The sequence below is a fragment of the Pocillopora verrucosa genome, chromosome 7 (assembly GCF_036669915.1).
Source record: "Pocillopora verrucosa isolate sample1 chromosome 7, ASM3666991v2, whole genome shotgun sequence".
Classification (NCBI taxonomy): Eukaryota; Metazoa; Cnidaria; class Anthozoa; order Scleractinia; family Pocilloporidae; genus Pocillopora; species Pocillopora verrucosa.
Window position 1 is genome coordinate 10502931 of NC_089318.1, and position 19645 is coordinate 10522575.

The 19645-nt window shown below is 37.7% G+C and overlaps 2 protein-coding genes across 5 annotated transcripts; both read left to right on the forward strand.

The window, feature by feature from the left end:
- Positions 1-4257: 4257 nt before the first annotated feature.
- On the forward strand, positions 4258-12119 carry LOC131770959 (uncharacterized). 4 transcript variants are annotated; one of them, XR_010718328.1, is made up of 7 exons: positions 4258-4657; positions 5216-5342; positions 6255-6358; positions 6701-6796; positions 8074-8203; positions 8676-8805; positions 8972-12119. XR_010718328.1 is itself a non-coding variant. In XM_066170331.1 (7 exons), the coding sequence occupies exons 1-7, from the start codon at positions 4430-4432 to the stop codon at positions 9170-9172; spliced, it is 885 nt and encodes a 294-aa protein (XP_066026428.1). In that variant the 5' UTR covers positions 4258-4429; the 3' UTR covers positions 9173-12119. The 4 variants fall into 4 exon arrangements, 1 of the variants encoding a protein (XP_066026428.1); XR_010718327.1 differs by having other exon boundaries at positions 10909-12119; XM_066170331.1 differs by having other exon boundaries at positions 8074-8170; positions 8672-8809; positions 9078-12119.
- Positions 12120-15303: 3184 nt separating this feature from the next.
- LOC131770960 (interferon alpha-inducible protein 27-like protein 2A) lies at positions 15304-19636 on the forward strand. The gene is made up of 2 exons (XM_066169425.1): positions 15304-15461; positions 17583-19636. Exons 1-2 carry the CDS (start codon positions 15395-15397, stop codon positions 17888-17890), a joined length of 375 nt encoding a protein of 124 aa, XP_066025522.1. The 5' UTR covers positions 15304-15394; the 3' UTR covers positions 17891-19636.
- Positions 19637-19645: the final 9 nt, after the last annotated feature.

A 19645-nucleotide genomic window follows, 5' to 3' on the forward strand; every position in this document is an offset into this window, starting at 1 on the left:
AGTTGTTTTTTCATTCTTTGAATCACAGTGTAATGTAAGGTCAGCGTGAAACATACATTCTTCTCTTTCACCAGTTTGTTTCTCATTTAAATCATCTTCATTTGAAATTTATGGTTTGTAATTCTCTGAATTGTCTGGTCCAGTATCTATGCCTGGTTCATCACTTGCATCATCATCAACACATTCCAATGTGTTGACACTACTAAGCATACCATTTTCAGGTAAAGTCTGAAGTGACTGTGAATCTATTTTAACATTTTGATACAGAAAATTATTAGGTTTTCCTCTTTCATGAAAACCAGTAAGCCAATAGAGAGCATCATCAACTTTTTTTCTCACAATAAAATCTTTAGAATCATTTTTCTTTCCAGAAATAATGAAAACAGTTACTGGAAGGTCCTTGGGGAATCTAGGTAGTATGTCTGCAAACTGTTGTACATCCTGAGGTAGAGTAATGACATGCTCTTTACAAGCTTTCTGGCCACCCCTTGGTTTAGTATAGACATGCATAGCTGGGAATGCTCTTGCAATAAACACTTCTTGAAATTGAGTTAACCCTTGTAATTCTCTGGGAACAGGAGATGGTGTCATTGGATTTTCAATCGAAATTTTTTGGGGAATACTTTTGTCTCTTGAACATCTGGAACAAATATACTAATCTGGTTGCTTGGGTTTGTTTTCAAGGGCCATGCCTCATGACACACAGAACATTGGTAGATAGATAATTTTATACTTCTATGAAATTTTTGCATCATTTCAAGTGCCAGTGTTTGTTCATGAAGAGGCTCTTTACTACTTTGAAATGACAGGTCTTGACTGCAGGCTTAATCTGGTTCTTTATCAAAAACATTAAATGATGCTGAAGAACATTCACATCTGAAGAACTTTCACATCTGCATTTGCGTCTGATGTTTGTTTTTTATCTCTGACATCACATTCACTATTAAGACACTGTTTTCATGGACAGTTTTAAATTGAGAATGTGTAACTGCATTATCATATTGTATGGTGTGAAGTTCAAAGCATTCAAGTTTCTACTTGCATGTTATGACACACAGGGTAAGGCGTATTTTGTGTGACATTGTTAAAATGACTGTTACAGTCTTCAGAAATCTGTTCTCTTTCAAATGCTGATGACATTTTGCAATTGTCCTCATTGTAGGAATGTTCATTGGTAAGTTAAAATACTGTTAATAACCATCCATTTGGAAACGTTGCAATGACTTTATATCAGGAAACTCTTAATACAGTTTTACAAAGATCATCAAAATATTGGCACTTGTTGTCCTGATTGTGAAAAGCACAAGTGAAATGTTTATTGGAGCATCGAACCATAGCATTTAAACCATACCAATTACCGTCAACTTCAATATTGTCATAAATTATCAGTCCTCCCATCATTTCAGGAGGAAATGATTTGAAAACGAGATTTGAAAAGAGAAAATCATTTTAGTTAACTGCAGATTTCACTAATGGATCATTTGTTGATGATCCACAGTCAGTACATCTTAACTTTCCAGGTTTCAAATGCATCCTTCAAACATACAATGGCCAGGAAATCTTATCTATTCCAAACGTTTGTGATCCAGACTGTGTTACATACGTCAGAAATATTCTACAATAAGATTCAAATGGTATCTAAGTTGCAAAAAGACTCAATTCCATTGCATTCTATCGGCTTAAAGTGTTTTTCTCAAATAGTTGATTGAAAAATGCATTGCAATCTCTCTGCTGAAATGAAGTGCATTGTTCTATGGGGTACAGCCACACTTGTCACGAATCTCTGCAAGAAGTTCCTTATTTCCATTGCATTGACAGTAATGTGACAGAGCACTAAACAGTAACCCTGGAAATTAACTTCTAACAGTTAGTTTCGACAGAAAAGGAAGAAACAAGTGTGTAGAAATCTCCAAGAAACAATCAACTGCACAAGAATAAGTTCCAGGTTTGATAAAGGCAGAATTCATGAAATGCGATACAACCATACGCCTTTGCTTCATAATAAAAAATCTCACCTATTTCACCTCGAGTGACTCGTTATTGATATTATTTACGTTCGCATTTATTTTACTTTCATTGATTTCATCTAGTAACCTAACCTTTGCCATGAGAACAGTTTTCAGACCTGCCTGCGCCTGTTATTTAAACCATAGCTGACATGATGAGATTCCAGAATTTCACTGAAGTAAACTAGGGGAAACACAAAATTTCAAACTTCGTTCTCCTATCAGATGAAGAGAATCTGGAATTTCGCAAATTAAAATCTCAGAACATCTCTTTGCTTTAATTATATAATTTATGAAACACAAAATATTTAAAGTTAAAATGACTTGCAACTGCGTTGGGATTAATTACTGTTGCCTCATTGTATACGTAGCTAATGATACTAACTACACTGTGCAACACTGCAACTACTTTCATCATAAACACTTACCTGCAGAACTGACTGAAGATCTCAAGTCAGATTTTGTATCTATTAGAGAAGTATTACTTTTTAACCTCCAACCCCTTATTGCTGCGGATACTAACAGCAATTGTTAAGCATTCAAGTCGTCCAATTTTGACGCTGTTTTTCACTTTAAGAAGGTCGAAATTAAAATTCGACAGGTTAATAAGTCGCTCATGACAAATAGACTCTACAATATAAGTCCTAAAGTCGTTTTTAGTTCAGCTTCATATCCGATGCTAAAGGTGGGGGCGGGCCGGGGGAGGTGATGGGGCACTTGTACAGATTATTTTATTGCTCCGGTTTGAAGCACAAATGTCTTAAAAGTAATCGGGTCTATTTGATCCCCTGCACATCAACTACTAAATAAAAGTCTAATAATCAAAAAAGCTTTTGGTGAGAAATCAATACCGGCCAGAAATAGAGTGAAAAACGAAAATAAATCAGTCACTTTAGCTGCAGTACCCGTGGAGGGAACGTTTAGTCCTGCAATTTTTGATAAAATAACGTATTAAAAACCCTCAGTTTCATCCCTGGTCATGACCACAATGATTTCTCGACTATAACAATCGCAAGTCACTTACAGAATAGCATAATGAAAACCCTCTTTCGTTCTTTGCGTTATATAGATATCAAAGGTTGAATTTGAGACAACAAAACAGTAAACAACCAGTGATTTTGAACCATGTGTCATAACAAAAAAGTACCAACCCAACCGTGCTGAGTGACATAATGCTGCTACATTATACCCTAAACTGAGCTAATGCTGTGTGGTGCTGTAAGTTTCAGGCCATGTCCCACACACGAACCAAGATTGTGCTTCTCCTTTATAATCCCTTATGTATACAAGGTGATAGTAATCGTGTGCTTCGAGGCGAAGTTTCTCCATTCCTTTGAGGTAAACACCTGTCTTGTATTGACCGGCGTTATCTGGAAATTATTGGAAAAAATGAACAAACTTAAGAGCCGTGAGCTTCGTACCGTTCTCTGTTTTTGAAGCGCGTTGCTAAGTTTCAACAGATCAAGCAATTTTGTGCTGCAATAGTGACTGTTAACTTAGGATTTGAAGAAGCCGCGAAGAAAATTTTCAAATGATTGTCACATCATTCTAACTTAGAAGGATAGCAAAACAATGCAAAACGATATCATCTTGATAGTTCACTCTCTCCAAAGCCTGCTCACAGAAGTACTTTGTATCATAGGGAACAGTCCTAGGCCCAGTCTAGTTCTGTTCAGATCAATGCCCATTCACACAGCCGTCTATCACCCTGCCGCCCCCGTATGTACGCTTCTTCGTCGGTCATATGGGTGTTAAATTGGTCAAACATATGCAAGATATATAATAATCGTTAGAGCGGGTTAAGTTATAGCCGGCTGTTTTATTTATTGAAAATACAAGCTTTTCCTTGTAACTTGGCTTCCACCGCCTTGTCGTTTAGTGAAGTCAATGCACATGGAGTAAGTAGAAGCCAGATAGTGCGATCTATAGAATTGTACTGATTTTTTTTTCTTTCGATGGTCTTCGATCTATCTTTGAAAAAAATTATATCAAACAAATATATAGCAAGCTAAAACGATTTCATGCATTGAAGATTTCAAACAAGCGTCCATTTCTCCTTTTTTTCTTTCGCAAGGAAACGGCTACGCTTTGCCGAATCCCTATGATGATCTGTTTTCTTGGATGAATCTCTTTCTGTAAGTCCCCGTGACGTATTTCCTAGCGAGTCATGACATTACATACATGTTACAAGACATAGAACTCCTTTTCAGAAGAGCACCGCTATAAGTATAGTGCAGGCTCCATGCCAGAACAACATGGCGTCCAAAATGGCGGCACAACAAATCAATGACAACAGCAACGAGTCAGTGAGACCGCAGTGAGACTGAAAGTTTTTTGCGCCTTAGACGGTAGTCCTTCATGGCCGAAGTGCCAGTTCTTCATCCTCTCTGAAATTTAGTAGTGGAGCGATTTCCTTCGTTGAAATGCTTTCAAAGTATTCATCAAGACGAGTGACACGCTCAGAGATCATAGCACATACAGCTTTCTTTCTGAGCTTCATCGTCACCATAACAGCTCACGACTGTCACCGCAGGCTGGAAACCGTGTGGCAGTCAGATTTTGGATCATCTCCTGTCGTATCAAGCGCTCTTGTGGCGGACTTCAATGGCGATAATGTTAGAGATGTCCTTGCCACTTCCTTGGATGGTCAGGTATCAGTTGTTGATTGACGGTCAGGTCTTAACCTTGCTGGATGGCCAGTAACTCTACCCGGAAAACTCTTATTCGCTGCACCTCTACTGGTATCTAGAACGTTTTATGTGGTTTCTATGAAAGGAAGAGCAACAGTTTTGTCGTAATATATAGAGATTCATGTAATTCCCACTCTGCTAGAACACGAATACAAAGGGTCTGGGGCATTTATTTTGGTGTATACCTTCAGTGTTCATTCCTTTGTGTTTCTTACTTATCCCTGATACTACTGAAGAAATTTGTTGTCATCATGAGTAATGACTGATCTGAATTACATCCAGTGCCAAAATTTTCTGCTTTTACCCATGGTACACTCTTTTAAATTTCTATCCACATAGATTTTAACTGCCAGCTATTTTTGACAATGTAATATTGCTTCTAAAGTACTTCCCAAAATACACTGGCATACATTATGTTGAGCTTTTTAACCTAAATATGTTATCTCCATATCTAAATGAACAAGTTAGTTGTAAACGTAACTCTTTGTTTCTTGTGCCATTTTTTTTCCCTTCTCACAGCCAGTTGGCTGTATCAGAACAAGGATTATCATCAGAGGATCTTCAAAATTATTTGGGAAGTGCCATAATTGTGTTCAATCTTCACACAAAACAGCTTGTGTTCTCATCAATTTTGCATGTGTCCAGGGTAAGTAACTCTTTGTGTTTGTACAGTTTGTGACTGACTTATTATGAAAAATCACAGACTTTTACTTTACTTCTGAATAAGATTGCTATCAGCTATGGTGTTGAGGACTTGTGTTTCAATGGAAATGCATTAATTAGTTTTTGGCTGCAATGTACAGTATTTGGTGGCAAATCTACAGGAAAGATCAGACTGATTTAAAAAACTTTAAACTAGTTTTGGTTTTATATCCATCCAACTTCTTAACCTCTCAAGGAAATTTGTATCTTACCATATATACATGTAGCATTTCAGAAGGTTTAAAAGATTATGCCCCTGTTTCTGATTGGAGGAATTAATCATTTTGTTTCTTTCAATCTGCTTTTATGAGGCCATTATTATGTTTATTATCATCTAGTTTCAATCTTATTGAAAGGTACAATACAGTACATGTAGAACTCCACTAACTCAAACTTTAAAATCAAACATTCAAAGATTAACCATCTTTTTTATAATGTCACAATCTCTATATGGAGTGATGTTTCACTGTTGTTCTGGATGTTGATTTTCTGAATCCTTCTCTGATGTGTAAAGGTTTTACAATGTGTTTGTTTTGTGCTGGACGAAAAAGACTGATTGTTTTGTCATCATTAAGGCACAGCTTACAGCCATTACGTGTAGGAGAGCAATTTGCAGTTTTAGGCTGTCTTCTTAAAATTTGATGTGAACTCAAATTTTTGGAACTTTGCCAACATGGTGTTCTATGTACATTAAGAATTTACTTGAATAAATTCACTAGGCTGGAATATTCAAAATGAGTCATGTACAACAGAGTGAAGAATGCTAATAATGAACATAATTTAAGATTTTTTTTTGTTGTGCAGAAGCATAGTCAGTACCCTTCTTATGCTCTGCTCTCTGGTTCTGCCATTCCAGGAGGTGGGATTGTTGTGGGAACATCCTCAGGAACTGTTTACTTTATAAAAAGCTCCTTAAATGAACCTTTGTCCCTTAGTACCATGGACAGTGTACCTGGCCAAGTAAGTAAATATTTGAATCCCCTTAATCTATGATAAGTACATGTTGAGCTCCAGGCTGGAAACTTCTAGTTTAGTACAAAACCTTTTTGTGAAGTGTTTATTTTGTCTCTTGAATTGGAGACCTATCTTTTGCTGATATTTATTACTTCTGTGTAACTTGTACAAATGACTAGAATTTAAAATGAATTTTGAATTAAAATGTAAATGTCATGAGAATAATTGAAATGATCACCAATTATTAGAAGCCAGTCACTCTAAGGGGTTTTGATACTGATAGCTGCTGATTATATACATCTGGGCAATTGCAATACAGGTATCCTTATTTAAATATATTATTTTCAGGTCATTATATCAGGTGTGAATCAAGATGGCGTATTGGAAATTCTAGCAATAGACAACAGTGGCAATATTGCTTGCAAGGATCTTAATGGGAAAATGGTTTGTGCTGTTATCTTAATTTCCTCTCTGATAAAATGAAATGTCATTGATACGTTACATTCTACAGCAAACATTTATGTTCCCCCATAGAATTCTATTTTAGACCTTCATTTTGAAGCCTTTTGGAGATGCAGTAGACTATTTGAATCTCTGATGGGCCCTTTATTTTAGAGATTTGTTCCAACAAACAAATTGCCATAGATGGCTTTAGATATTTGAGTCTTGGAGTTGGTCCACTTACCTAGATCAAACCTTTTCCTTCTCAAGATCTGACATCAGCATGTTTGAAATTCTCTTGACTGATGATCCAACAGTCCCTTTTCAACACATGTTGATAGGTCATTGTTGTACAGTGTGTATCATGAAAATGTGCTTTGACTGATTAGTTTTTACTTCTCTGCCTACCTGACCATTTGCAAGTGCAAAGAATTTAGCAAAAACTTTAGTTTGGCTATAATTCTTACATGATGATGTTCCTAACAGTTTAACTCCCAAGATCTGATTGGTAATTTCCCCCTCTAGCTGCTACACATTTCCTTTAAAATTAGTAAAGAGAATATGGTGTTAGAATACAAAAAACAACTTCTATGTGATAAGTTTAAGTACTCGCATTAACTTTTTGCTAGATAGTGTATGGATATTATAGGGAGAAGTTACCTCTCAATCACTTCTGGGAGTTAAAGGGTTAATTCTCATTACGTGTTTACAGCATAGTGTTTAGGAATTATAATAAGAATTCACATACTGGTTATTTCTGAGCATGGAATGGTTAGAGCAGTGCAGCCAACTCCCCCTAAGAAAAGAGCAATCAGGAAGGATTCTAATTGTCCATCTTAGACAGGTGCCTTTGTTCCAGAGACTCCTAAGTCTCAGTAACACAGAAGGACATTGAGAGTCATTCATAAAGGAAAAAGTTGTCAAAGAATGAGAAGGGAACTCATTATCTCCTAGGGCTGATTCCTAATGACCATAAAAGGAGGTTTGACCTCCCTACAGAGGTTACCATAAAGAGAGAGTTGTCTGTATTTTTTTATTACATTTAAATTTCAGTGTTTAACCCTTTCTGCTCCCAGAAGTAATTGACATTTTACTTCTCCCAATAATATTAATACATCATCTAGCAAATAGCTACTGAGAATACTCAAACTTATCAAGTAGAAGTTGTTATCTTTGGTAACACCCAATTCTTCATAACTAATTTACAAGAAAATGTTACCAGCGAGAAGGGATAATTAACAATCAGATTTTTGGAGTTCAAGTGTTAACATTTCGTTTAGGTGTGGGAGGCCACAGTTTCCAGTTCAAGTGCTTCAGGAATCCGTGTTGCTGATGTGGATGGAGATGGTTTTATGGAAGCTGTTGTTGCTACGTTTGATCATAGTTAATCGATTAACTATGGTTTGATGGGTGAGTTGGACTGTAAAATTCACCCTCAATACAACAAGCTATTCATATGGTATTTATGATTGAGAAAAATACATCGCTATCAAATCTGTTCTATTACATGTAAATTTTGTTTTTTCCTCGGTGAGTCTTTGTGAAACGTGAAGATTACGATGCACTGGTACATGTAGGAAGAACTCACTTGATAGGAAAGTGCGACATATTAGAACCTCCGTCCCTTCACTAGGTCTGGATGAAAAATAGGTCTAAGAAATTGCACAATGAACAAATCAGAAGGGAAAAAAGATAAACAAAAACCTTTTTTGTGAAATTGTGATGTACCTCTGACGAACACCAGCTGGAAAAATAAACGGCTTTATTTCTTAAATTGGCTTGTGTCAATCGCATGCGAAATCATTATTTAGCATGTTTACAATAGGGACACGTAATTCAATTTATCAAGCTATAACTATAACACGTGATGTACTTAAAACAGGTATCTATGGGTTCTAGAAGGAGACAGTGGTAAGGTACTGGACGGATGGCCTGTCAAATTACCAAGTGAAGTACGAGCCACAGTTCTGGTTACTAAAATAGTTCCTGGAGAAAGTAGTGCCGCAGATATGGTAAGTAACCTTTTAATCGCGAAGATTTTGCCACATTACGAAGATCGTCTGCTACCCAAGTGAAGTGCGAGACACAGTTCTGGTCACTAAACTAGTTCCTGGAGAAAGTCATAGCTTCTCTCCGTGTCTAAAAACGTGTTTTTTATGTGAATTTCTATGAATAAAGGTAACCATGAAACATGGATTAGAGCCATGCATCTTAAGGAGAAGCAGGTCAAGTTGCCCCGTGTTATCACTATGTGACAAGTTGATCCACATCCTTCCTTAGCTAGTTCCCCTGGTTAATGGCCAGATGGCGATCATACGGGGTATTGATCGCTGCACAGAACTGATCAATGTTGGTAAGACTGAGCTGAGTCGTGTTTAGGAAATGCGCCCAATGCACCGACAGATAATGGAATTTCCGGCGTTTGAGTGGATACGAATTAACCGGAAATGAAATATTTCTGGACTGGGGCAATTGAGGTGCAGCATGGGTAGAATGGGGTGCTATAAAAGGGATGGTTATCACGTGGAGAAGCATTCTAGGCCGACACCTCGTCTTGCTCACTTTATTTTTTAGTACATGTTTGATTTACTAGTGACAGTTCGAGTTTCGCAGGGGTTTCTTAGCTTGTTTGCGTTTCCTGACACGCCATCTGTCAAATTGTACTATGTTCGACCTTTTCCGGGACTTCTTTTTAGCTTTTTTCTGATAATTGAAAGTGAAATTTCGGAACAAGCGAGCCGGCAAGTAGTAACAGAAGAACCAAAGAAAGGTTTGTAAACATACCAGGCGCCGTTATTTACGTTATTAAAACGTGGGCAGATACGAAAATCCTCAAAGGAAAAACAAAATAGACATTTCAAGTTTTAAAGATTTTCACGCTCAGTTAGATTGCAAGCTTACGTACGGTAATGAAAATCAAACACAGCTAACACTCGTATAGTATATAAAGTTCAGTGTTCAAATACAAAACTGAAAAAAAAGGAATGATGAAAAATATAATCAAACTGGCATAACTGTTAAAATTCATTCTAATCATGACGGTGTCTGCGCGAATATGATCATGCTGAAGTCCATCGCGGCTCGCTTATCATGGCGATCTCCGGTCATCACAGTAAAGCAAGCCTCAGAAACTACATCGGCCGCCCTTCGAGTAAAAAAATAAGAGCTTGCTCTGATATCCTTTCCGATTTATTGAATGGAAAGTCACATCAGTCACTGCAGCCGAGTTTTGCCGTGCTGTCATCCCGAGCGATCTTCATGTTCCGGTGAATTCGGCTGTCGTTCAGGTTGCATGCAAATTGGTTACAAAAATTTTGCTCTGGCAAAGAAAGTTTACGGACTTCATTTAAAAAACAACTTATCACACAAAACACAAGTTTGGAGAATTAAGCATACACGTGTACGACTGGAACTTAATTCGACGACTTGATACAAAAATTTCCTTTGAAACACATAGCAGTTTTGAGTATTGCAAAGTCGCTTGTAGTGAATATTTGAGGAGTTACAAACAGGTTACGGACGGCATTTAGTCTAAATTAATGAGAAGATTCAAAATGAAGACAAACATTTCATTTTACCAACACAAAATCGATCCTCACTGGGAAAAACTAAGCGCTATGTGACCCTCAGCCTTTGGCCTCGGGCTGTTCTCGAGACCAAGAATCACAATGTTTTCCCAATATAGCCCTTTCGCCCACTTAATAACAAACAGATGTACCTTGCATGTAGAGAGCTTTGAAAGCACTGTCTATGTTCGGTGAAAAGTTGTACTGATACAATAGCCCTACACCTCTATTATCTGCTAAAACTTTGGACAAAAAGATGTAAAACTCTTCACAACGGCCATTTGCAGACAATTGAAGCATCAAAATATTAATGATATTGGTTTCAATATATTTGTAAACTATATACTGGGAATTATATTAAAATCACCTGAACGTACCTCACCTCTTCACAACATTTCTACCCAAATGAATTACTTCGGTCCTTTATCACATCGAATACGAGGCGTTTCAAACTTGTTTTATTTTGTCCTAATAATTTCGCTGTTATTTTTGTAAACTAACCCGTTGCCACCTTGTTATGTTTTAAATCTCTTTCTTTTTCTGGGACAGTTTTAATGGCCACTTCAAAGATGACATAGCACAACTGAATGTCTTCTGTTGATTCTTCGTGCGGTTGGACACAAGTGAATGCAGATGTACTGCCAACGATGATGACGGGGAAAAAGCGTTCGCAGTAAATGAAAATAAAGACGACAGAGTACTTAAACTATGTGTTTAGTTTTGTACCAGCTGCGCCCCACGTTCTCGGTCTCGTTTTGAAACCAGAGTAACATTCAGTGCATAAATAACGATATTGTCTTTGTTACGAGACACTTTTTTGTTATCAATCCTACAGTTTTCATTTGCAATCTATTATTTCCTACGCAGATGCTGGGATAGCCAATAAACATACTGAACAAGTTATTTAATCGCTAAAAAATGCGACAATCACTTTAATTCTTACACGAGAGTTCTTTCACTGCAAGTCTCCCTTCAAAGTCTCTCTGATTATTCAGTATTGCTAGTACAGCCAATCTATCAAACAAAAACTAGTAACAAGAGAATATAAACCGTCCCTAAACAATAGAAAAGCAGTTTCTGGCTCCCTAAACAGTCCATTTTGTTTCTTTAGCTGAAAGCTTTATCGCATGATTCTCAAAACTTTTTAAATCCTTTTCTTGGATGAAAACAGAACACAGAACAGCTTTCCGGGCCCGTTAAATTACAGGGTTTTTTGAGAAATGGGCCACCGGTGTCAAATGTGGGTTGAGTTTGTCGCTGGTTTTCGTCCTTGCTCCAAGGGTTGTTCTCCAGGTCCTCAAGTTTTCCCTTCCTCCACAATATTCTATATTTCAATTCGACCTAGAAACCGAGGACAAGAATAGCCACCTTACGGAATGTCCACTGCCAATTGACAAATCGTCATTGGTTTAGCGTGGTCTGTATTCTTATCCAACATTTTTTATCACAGTAGTCAAAATGTTGTGGATTCACGAGGCGCTCACTCTTAAGCTATCGAGTTCAGCACCCGAAGCTACCCGCGCCTGTGTGCTATTATTCTGAAGAAGCTTGTTCGGCAAGGATGGCTGGATATTACCCTTGTTCTTTTTTTGTGCTTTTGTGGACCTTGATTTCGCCTCAGTCCTTAAAAACACGAAAAAAAACTCGGGGAATATTCAGCCATCTTGACCTTACCATTGATCAGTAATGCTGTGTAAAAGAGGTTGTAGTTATTCATCGTGGAAAATAACAATAAAAGCTAAATTTTTCGTTTGTCTCTATCCTGGCGTCATTTTCCTAACAATAGGAAGCGATTGGATGACAAAGGGCTAACGCTCTTCACGGTGGCCAATTCACGTTCTCAACTCAGTTGTTAACACTAAATTACCAGCCAACAGTGATTTGGTCACTCGTGTTTTCACGTGATTATTTCATTGTTTGGAATTCTTCTGGTATTTCTGTGATATTTTTTTTTGATCTGATCAAGTAACTACTTGGTTTGTGGTTTCAGGACATGTTATCGCCAAAATTATTGGGTGTTTATTTTGACATTATTCATTTTTTCGCCTTTGTCGCTTTTTCAATTTTTTGACAGAGCAAGTTTCTCTTTGTTTGGGTCATTCGTAGAAGTTCTTTACCGTAAATTTTATTCATTCGGCTCTATCGTTTAACTTGCACTGTGCCATCGTTTTCTTCATCGTTTTATGTTATCTTTAACCAGCCAGCATCTCGTACAACTTTTGTAAGTGTCTTTAGATGTCATTCATTTTGTTTCCTGTTTGTCGATTTCTTTACGGATTATTATAGGTAACTTGTTACTTGTTATTTTATTTTAGCCTGCTTCAAATGTTCATTTCGCTCCAATTGTTACCTTCCCTTCCATACTTCAGTTTGTTTCGTTTGTTGAAGAATGTTTAAGAGAGTGTGTTGGACAAGTACAAGTGATTTTGGCCTCAATAGGACTCTTACTCGAAAAGTTCTTGTGACTCGACCAAGTCGATCCTCCTTTTCTCGCACTGTTGCTACTGCGGCGTCGTTCATTAACGCGCTCTGGCTGAGCTGAATGGAAAAAGGCTGGCAAATCGAATAAAAAGGAAATCCCCCGTCTCTATTCTCCTCCCCTTTCCCCATCCTACCTCCAGGGTAATTTTTAGAACAAGTTTTGTTGTCTGTCACTCGCACAAGCCCGCGATCAGCACGGCAACGGCCTCGAATTTGGTTGTTCGTTCCCACTCTCTTTTCGTTTGAAAAAGTAGGTGCGTAAGAGGGGTATGTGACCATTGGAAAAAGATATGTCGACCCTCATACGTTTTTGAGAGAAAAGGCTCATTTCGTTGTGGAGAAATTTGAAATCGAAGGCTGCTGGGGAACTAAAGCCCCTCTATCGCTTAATCTCTCTAACATTATTTATTGAAAGAAATCTCAGTATTTAGAGAGAAATAATTCACGTCCTTGGCAGCGGGTTGAAAATAAAGAAGCTACAATTGGTACCGAACTTTGCGGCAGAAATTTATGCAAATTTCTTAAATGTTTCACAGAAAAACGCTAAAACGACGTAAAAAATGACTTTGCGTAAACGGAAATGGATGGTTAAAAGCCGCCGTGGAGCCCATTCTCAGAGTCCCATACCCAGTTCACTACCGCAACATTCTTACTTCACTATCTAGATCGATGAGGGCGCCTTCGCACTTAGCCTCGTCCTCGCGCCGTAATTTCGGCACCAGATCACTGAACCGCGTGAACATTGAATGTTTGCAGTGAATGTTCGAATTGGATATTCGCATTGAATGTTTGGATTGAATGTTTGAGTTGAATGTTTACACTGGATGTTGGAATGCTGGAGTTGCGTGTTTGCACCGAATGTTCGAATTGAATGTTTACATAACATAACTGTTCGATTTCTGCTAGAAAGCTGCAGCGCAAAAATTATTTGAGGATAAATTACAAACAACTAAGCAAATTTCCAGTACCAAAAATTTAGAGTGCTTGCAAGCACAACTTCTTCGACATTTAAGAGCTCTCGTTCGGCGTCCGCATGCAGCCTTGCCTCAGTTGTTTTGATGTCACCATTTAATCATTGTTTCACATCTTGTTGATTCGTAGCAAGGGCTTACTGTGGTTTGCGAAACGAAACGAAACGAAACGAAATTGAAATCCTAAATTTGTGGGATGAACTCAAAATTTGTAATTTTTGAAATGAAAATATGTAATTTGCGAAATGGAAAATCTGTAGTTTGCAAAATGGAAATCTGTGGTTGCAGAAAATTTATGGCTACCAGCCGGGAGGGTGAATTGATCACACTACCAGTGTGGATTACATACGTAATCTAACAAATGATAACAACCACGGAAAGTGCGTAAGGAAAATCTTCGTGGTGTACTTTGCGAATTATTCACTTGAACGTTTACGATGAAAAATTCGAATGCGTGACATAGCACTTTATTTGAATTGCAAGCATCACGCATTCATCCTCAGCAGGAAAACACAACAGTAATCTCATGCCATTGCCTTTTTCTACCACAAAAACCTTCAAAGATGGAATGAAATCAGAAAAAAAGGTGAGATTGGGGTTCCAATGTTAATAAAAGATAATATTATGTGGAATGAGTACCCAAATTGAATGTTCGCATGGAATGTTTGAATTGAATGTTTACATTGAATGTTCGACATGCATATTTACATTGAATGTCGGAATTGAATGTTTGAATCGAATGCAAGTTTGATTTATACATTTGAATACTCAAGGGGAAAGTTTCGATAAAGGATGTCAAGTTTAAATCAAACAACCGCTTAGTCGAGGATAACATTCAAATGTTACATGAAGGGTTTGAGGATTATCATCAAATGTTTAATCTAATTGACTGACTATTTGTATTTTGGGAGCGCATAATTAAATGTTTGAATCACAAGTTGAAAGTTAACAGCAAATATTGCACAGCACAAGTTAATGTTTGTATGTTTGAATTAACATTGATCAATTGAATTTTGGCGATGTTGGAACGCCATGTTTGTCTTTGCAAAGATCCTTTACAGGGGAAAGCGTACTCCGACATCCGTCAGAGGGAGGTCATCTCGGGTAGATTTCCGATTACGAAATCCGAGCTCGCCCGATGTTGTCTTCGTGATGAAGGCCCTATTTAGCATATTAGACCCGCAAAACAGAACAGAAACGAACACGTGCTTCGTTTTCGCTCATGACTTCGTATTAGCGTCAAGATATTTGTATTTTTTTCCGTTGCTTACCTATATTACAGACTCCAAAAAATTTTTGCGATGCCTCCTTTTCACGGATGGCCGATTACAACTACAACATAGTGACACCTCCACGAAACTTTACAGGACATGTCCGGAAATTTGATATGCGCGTGGCTTATTGTCTTGTCTGCTGGGTCACCAATCAACGCAGTCACGGAAAAATTTATCATGCAATCCAAGCGTGCCACGTCAACAGTCTAATATGCAAATTACAGCATTTTCGGTTTTTGCCGACGAGAAGGAAAGGGAAGTTATTCTTGTAATCGGGAAGGAATAAGAGGATCTTATCCATCACATATCATGAAAAACTCTACCAAGTGTTGTATTAACCGTATCATAACATGCTTGTCGCCAGTAAGGGCGGAAGGTAAGTTCAACCAATTGAAATTTGCCAAACTTTCGGTTTTGTATCCACCGCTGAGTTGGAACACGCCTCAGATTAAATGAGATTTCCCAAGCCTATTTGACATAAACGCTGTAACTAACTGCTTAAAATGCATGGTTAAAGTAAGATTTTAGCATTCGACTTCCCCACTGCTTTTCCTAAATTTGTTTGTTGCCTCAAAAGGGGAAAACATTTTCAGCGACTTTGTGCACCGTGCAACAGCTTCCAGTGTCATGTCTGCCCGTAACTCACTTTATCTCGATTACACTATTTCGTCGTTAACCGACGCTCCTGCATCTTAGAGAGTTGTTATGTGTAAATCTGCAAGAAAAGATTACATGTCGCCGATAATCGTGATGTATCGATAGTGTGGTTACCTTAACTCTAAACATTTCCGAATTTCTTAATGATTCCGATCCCGACTACTGACTATTGCTTGACTATTGGCCTTATAGAAACGTGATTTTTATTTCATTTTACAGTTGTGAATGACTTGCGTCCTTCAATATCAGCTGTTTAACTTTTACATAGTAAAGAAGGTTATTTCGAATATAATTAAGTCAACGGACATGTTTAGGCACGAAGTAGTTCAATTAATGGCGACCTTGAGCAGTCAGGACGGCAACGCCAAGGAAGACTTCGATTAAAAAATGAATTTCTGCCTTTAATTAGAATTTTGAAAATGGCTGCATGTGTTTACTGTCTCGTGCGGCGCCACACCTCAACTTCAGCATAACGTTTGAAAGAAGCGTTGAGTTCCAAATGGAAATTAAAATAATTTGCCGTCGCGGTTTCGGTTCGCAGAAGGCACAAATTGTGGTGATTTCACGTTGTTATTTTGCGTAGGACGGCTAAGAAATGTACAAAGTTTTAAAACGCATGTGTTGAGCCATTATTCTTCCAATAAGATCTTTTGTTTTTCCATGTCCTCGTTGCCGTCGCCGTCGTGGTTTTCTTAAGGTCCCTAATGGTTATGTTTGAACAACCACTGCAAATGCCGTGAAAGCGACACATGTTGCACCCAGTCCCTTTCGCAATAATGAGTTAAAGTAGGTGACATTACTAGTTAAAAAGTGCGCTCTTTGCTTCTTAAACCTCAGCTTTGAACAGCGGTTAAAGCTAATATGAGTGGAAATTGTGTCAGAATAATGGAAGCCATTCGCCGACGTAATATTTGTTTCATTGTTTAAAATACTGCGAGCGAAAGGCAGCCCGACTGTCTAGAGTGAAGCGTCACGAGAGCGAAATCTGGACAACCACTTCAACGTTTGCCGCTAGTAAGCGGAAACACTCGCTATACTTTTGAGATTCGAGTTTGTTCCTGTGGTGAAAAATCTACTCAAATTTTTCAAAATCCATAACATTATTGCGTGTTGATTGCGTTAAAAATATTGACGCGAAATCACTCTTGTGTTTCGTAAGTTTTTCTTCGTTTAGTGAGTTTGTAATGGTAGCGCGAAAAATTGTGAATCGTACATGATAAGCCATTAACCGCGATAAGTTTTTTTTGTTACTCGTGTCAATTTTCAATTTATAACCGATACAAAGGCCGCTAAAGTGAGACGGTAGGACCGTGAAATACTTTCGTCTTTCTCCTCAGAGAGATTGGGAAGATTGCAATTCCAGTGAAACAAAACAAAAAAACAAAACAAAAAAAGGCAAAGATCTTGAAGCAATACCAAAGAAATAATGTCATTTCAACTTTAGCACTTCAAATGTAAGCATTTCGTTTTTCATGTGGGATATCCAAAGACCCAGTTTTAGTTGGGCAATTTATTACAGCTGTTGCTTCGCAATAATTCATCTTGGTATGCTGAGACTTTTAATATTACCAGTAAGTACTTTTAACCCATAGAAGAGGTAAATTGTTTTATTTCTTATACCCCTTTAAGGAAACATCATTCTATTTAAATCACAGGACTCTCCCCTACTTAAAACCCCTGAGTCTAAATTTAATTTGAAATTGAAGGCCTTCCCTGTTTTTACTACATACAATTTCAACAATCTCGAACTTGACACAGAAACAGATTCTGCAAAATCTTGCACCCTTTTTCCCATAACCAGATGTGCCTTTCTGTTTAACAAACACCCTTTTTTTTTTAGATGATTCAAACAAAGGTGGATGGTGCTGGAAAGAGTACACCACTGCTGGCTTAGTAGGAGGTGTAGCAGCAGTAGTTGGAGCCCCTATTGTTCTTTCTGTCACAGGATTTACAGCTAAAGGTGTTGCTGCCGGTTCCATTGCCGCTGGCATCCAGTCTGCAGTGTACGGGGGAGCTGTGGCTTCAGGCAGCATATTTGCAGGACTTCAAAGTGCTGGTGCAGCCGGCATGGGAGCCAAGGCAACTATGGCTCTCTTTTCTTCGGGAGCTGCGGTGACCACCTATATCAAGAATAAGGTTGCTCCATGAGCAGAGGGATCAAAATGTTCTTCAGACCCCCCCCCCCCCCATGAGTAATTTGTACAATTGAATGACTTTCATGTATTAGGAACATTTGTAATTGATTGCACATAGCTATAGGTGCATAAAATTACATCAGTGTTTTTTAGGAAATCAAATACTGTGTACATAAGTATGTAATAATAACATGTTTCTTTTTTGGGCTGGTTTTTCTGCGGTCAGAAATATCTTAAAACATCAGCAGGGCTATTCAAAACCAAAATGTAATTTGAGGCATCACAATTTCAAAAAGTATGTAAAAGTAAACACATTCCATGCAGTCTGCTAAAGCTGAATGAAGGAAATTGAAGATATAATTCAGTTTTTCACAAACAGTTCTCCAGTTTCCTACTGTGTTATAGAGAGGACTCCTTGAGAATATATGTGGATGAAATACTTCACAGAGCAGATGTTTTCATAAAAAGGATGCCAATTTTCTTGATGAGGAGAGAAAATTAATAAAACAGTTTTTGAGCTAAGATAGACAGGGTTTGTTTTACTTAGTCTGAGGTTAATTTGGTGATCATTACATTGATTAACTTTTTTGTTTGCATACCATTAGTTTAAGTTCCAAGACAATAAAGTTAGGGTCCTTAAAAAAACTATTGAAAAAATAAATGCAAAAATGAGATGTGTCCACATATACAGTGGACTGGCACGATTCTTTCATTACAAAACCAAAAATTGAAACATGGCAATTATCCTACCAAGTAAGCTTGACCAAGAAGGGCTCCATTGCATGGTAAAAATTTTACACTAATGATTTGCAAATTAAGTTCACAAATCATCACAGTTTTCTTTCTTTTGACTTTCTCTTTCTGGTCCTGGCTTTGTCTTGTCATTTTTTCTCCTTTTGAATGTTTTACAATGAGAAGTTAACCCTTTCATCACAGAGTTGGGTTGAAATGGGGTTTGGTTGTTCAGCATGTAAAATACAGTTGTGTGCTTGGTTGCCAAGCCTTTTAACAGGAGTGAGGCTTAGGGTGACCATGTTATGTTACAAACCTTGCTGCTTTCCAAATGTAAATTGTCCTGTTATTATACTAACTAGATATTGGTCTCTATCACAACAAGCTCACTTTCAGCCTCACTCCAAATCAAAGGCTTTGCAACTAAGTACACGACTGTGAAGTGGCCCATTGAGCACCATGCCGAAAACAATAAGACGAACAAATTATGATTGATTTGGCAATCGGAGTCAAGTGGTTACACAATATTTGCCACACAAGATACGTCAACGTCGAACTGCATCAGCCTTCTGTTTCAATTTTTAGCAATCATCAAGTGTTACTTTTGAATAAAAAAAAATAGACTGCGAGAGGAATATCAATGTATCCAGTGATTGTGTGCGAGAATTGAGTAAAGAGGGAGAATTTAAGTCAGTTTTACGTGACATGCATGTATGAGTTTTCTGAGTGTACCGAATAGGGTGCGCCAAACAAGTCAACATTCCCACTGTATTTCTGTGACCCAGTTTACTCTATATATGGTCAACTCGACTATTTATATGATTAACTTTTTACTTCTTATTTGGTCAGTTAAACTTTTTATATGGTCAGCTCGACTTTTCATATGATAAACTTTTTACTTTTTGTATGGTCAGTCGAACTTTATTCATGGCTAACTCGACCTTAGATATGATTAACTTTTTACTTTTTATTTGGTCAGTTAAACTTTTTGTATGGTCAACTTGACTTTTCATATGATAAACTTTTTACTTTTTTA

Coding starts and splice junctions, on each gene's coding strand:
- LOC131770960 (XM_066169425.1), top strand. CDS start 15,395: ATGAAAAACTCTACCAAGTGTTGTATTAACCGTATCATAACATGCTTG. Junction 15,462..17,582: donor GTCGCCAGTAAGGGCGGAAG/GTAAGTTCAACC, acceptor TTTTTTTTTTAG/ATGATTCAAACAAAGGTGGA.
- LOC131770959 (XM_066170331.1), top strand. CDS start 4,430: ATGCTTTCAAAGTATTCATCAAGACGAGTGACACGCTCAGAGATCATA. Junction 6,359..6,700: donor TGGACAGTGTACCTGGCCAA/GTAAGTAAATAT, acceptor TATTATTTTCAG/GTCATTATATCAGGTGTGAA. Junction 8,171..8,671: donor AGCTGTTGTTGCTACGTTTG/ATCATAGTTAAT, acceptor GATGTACTTAAA/ACAGGTATCTATGGGTTCTA.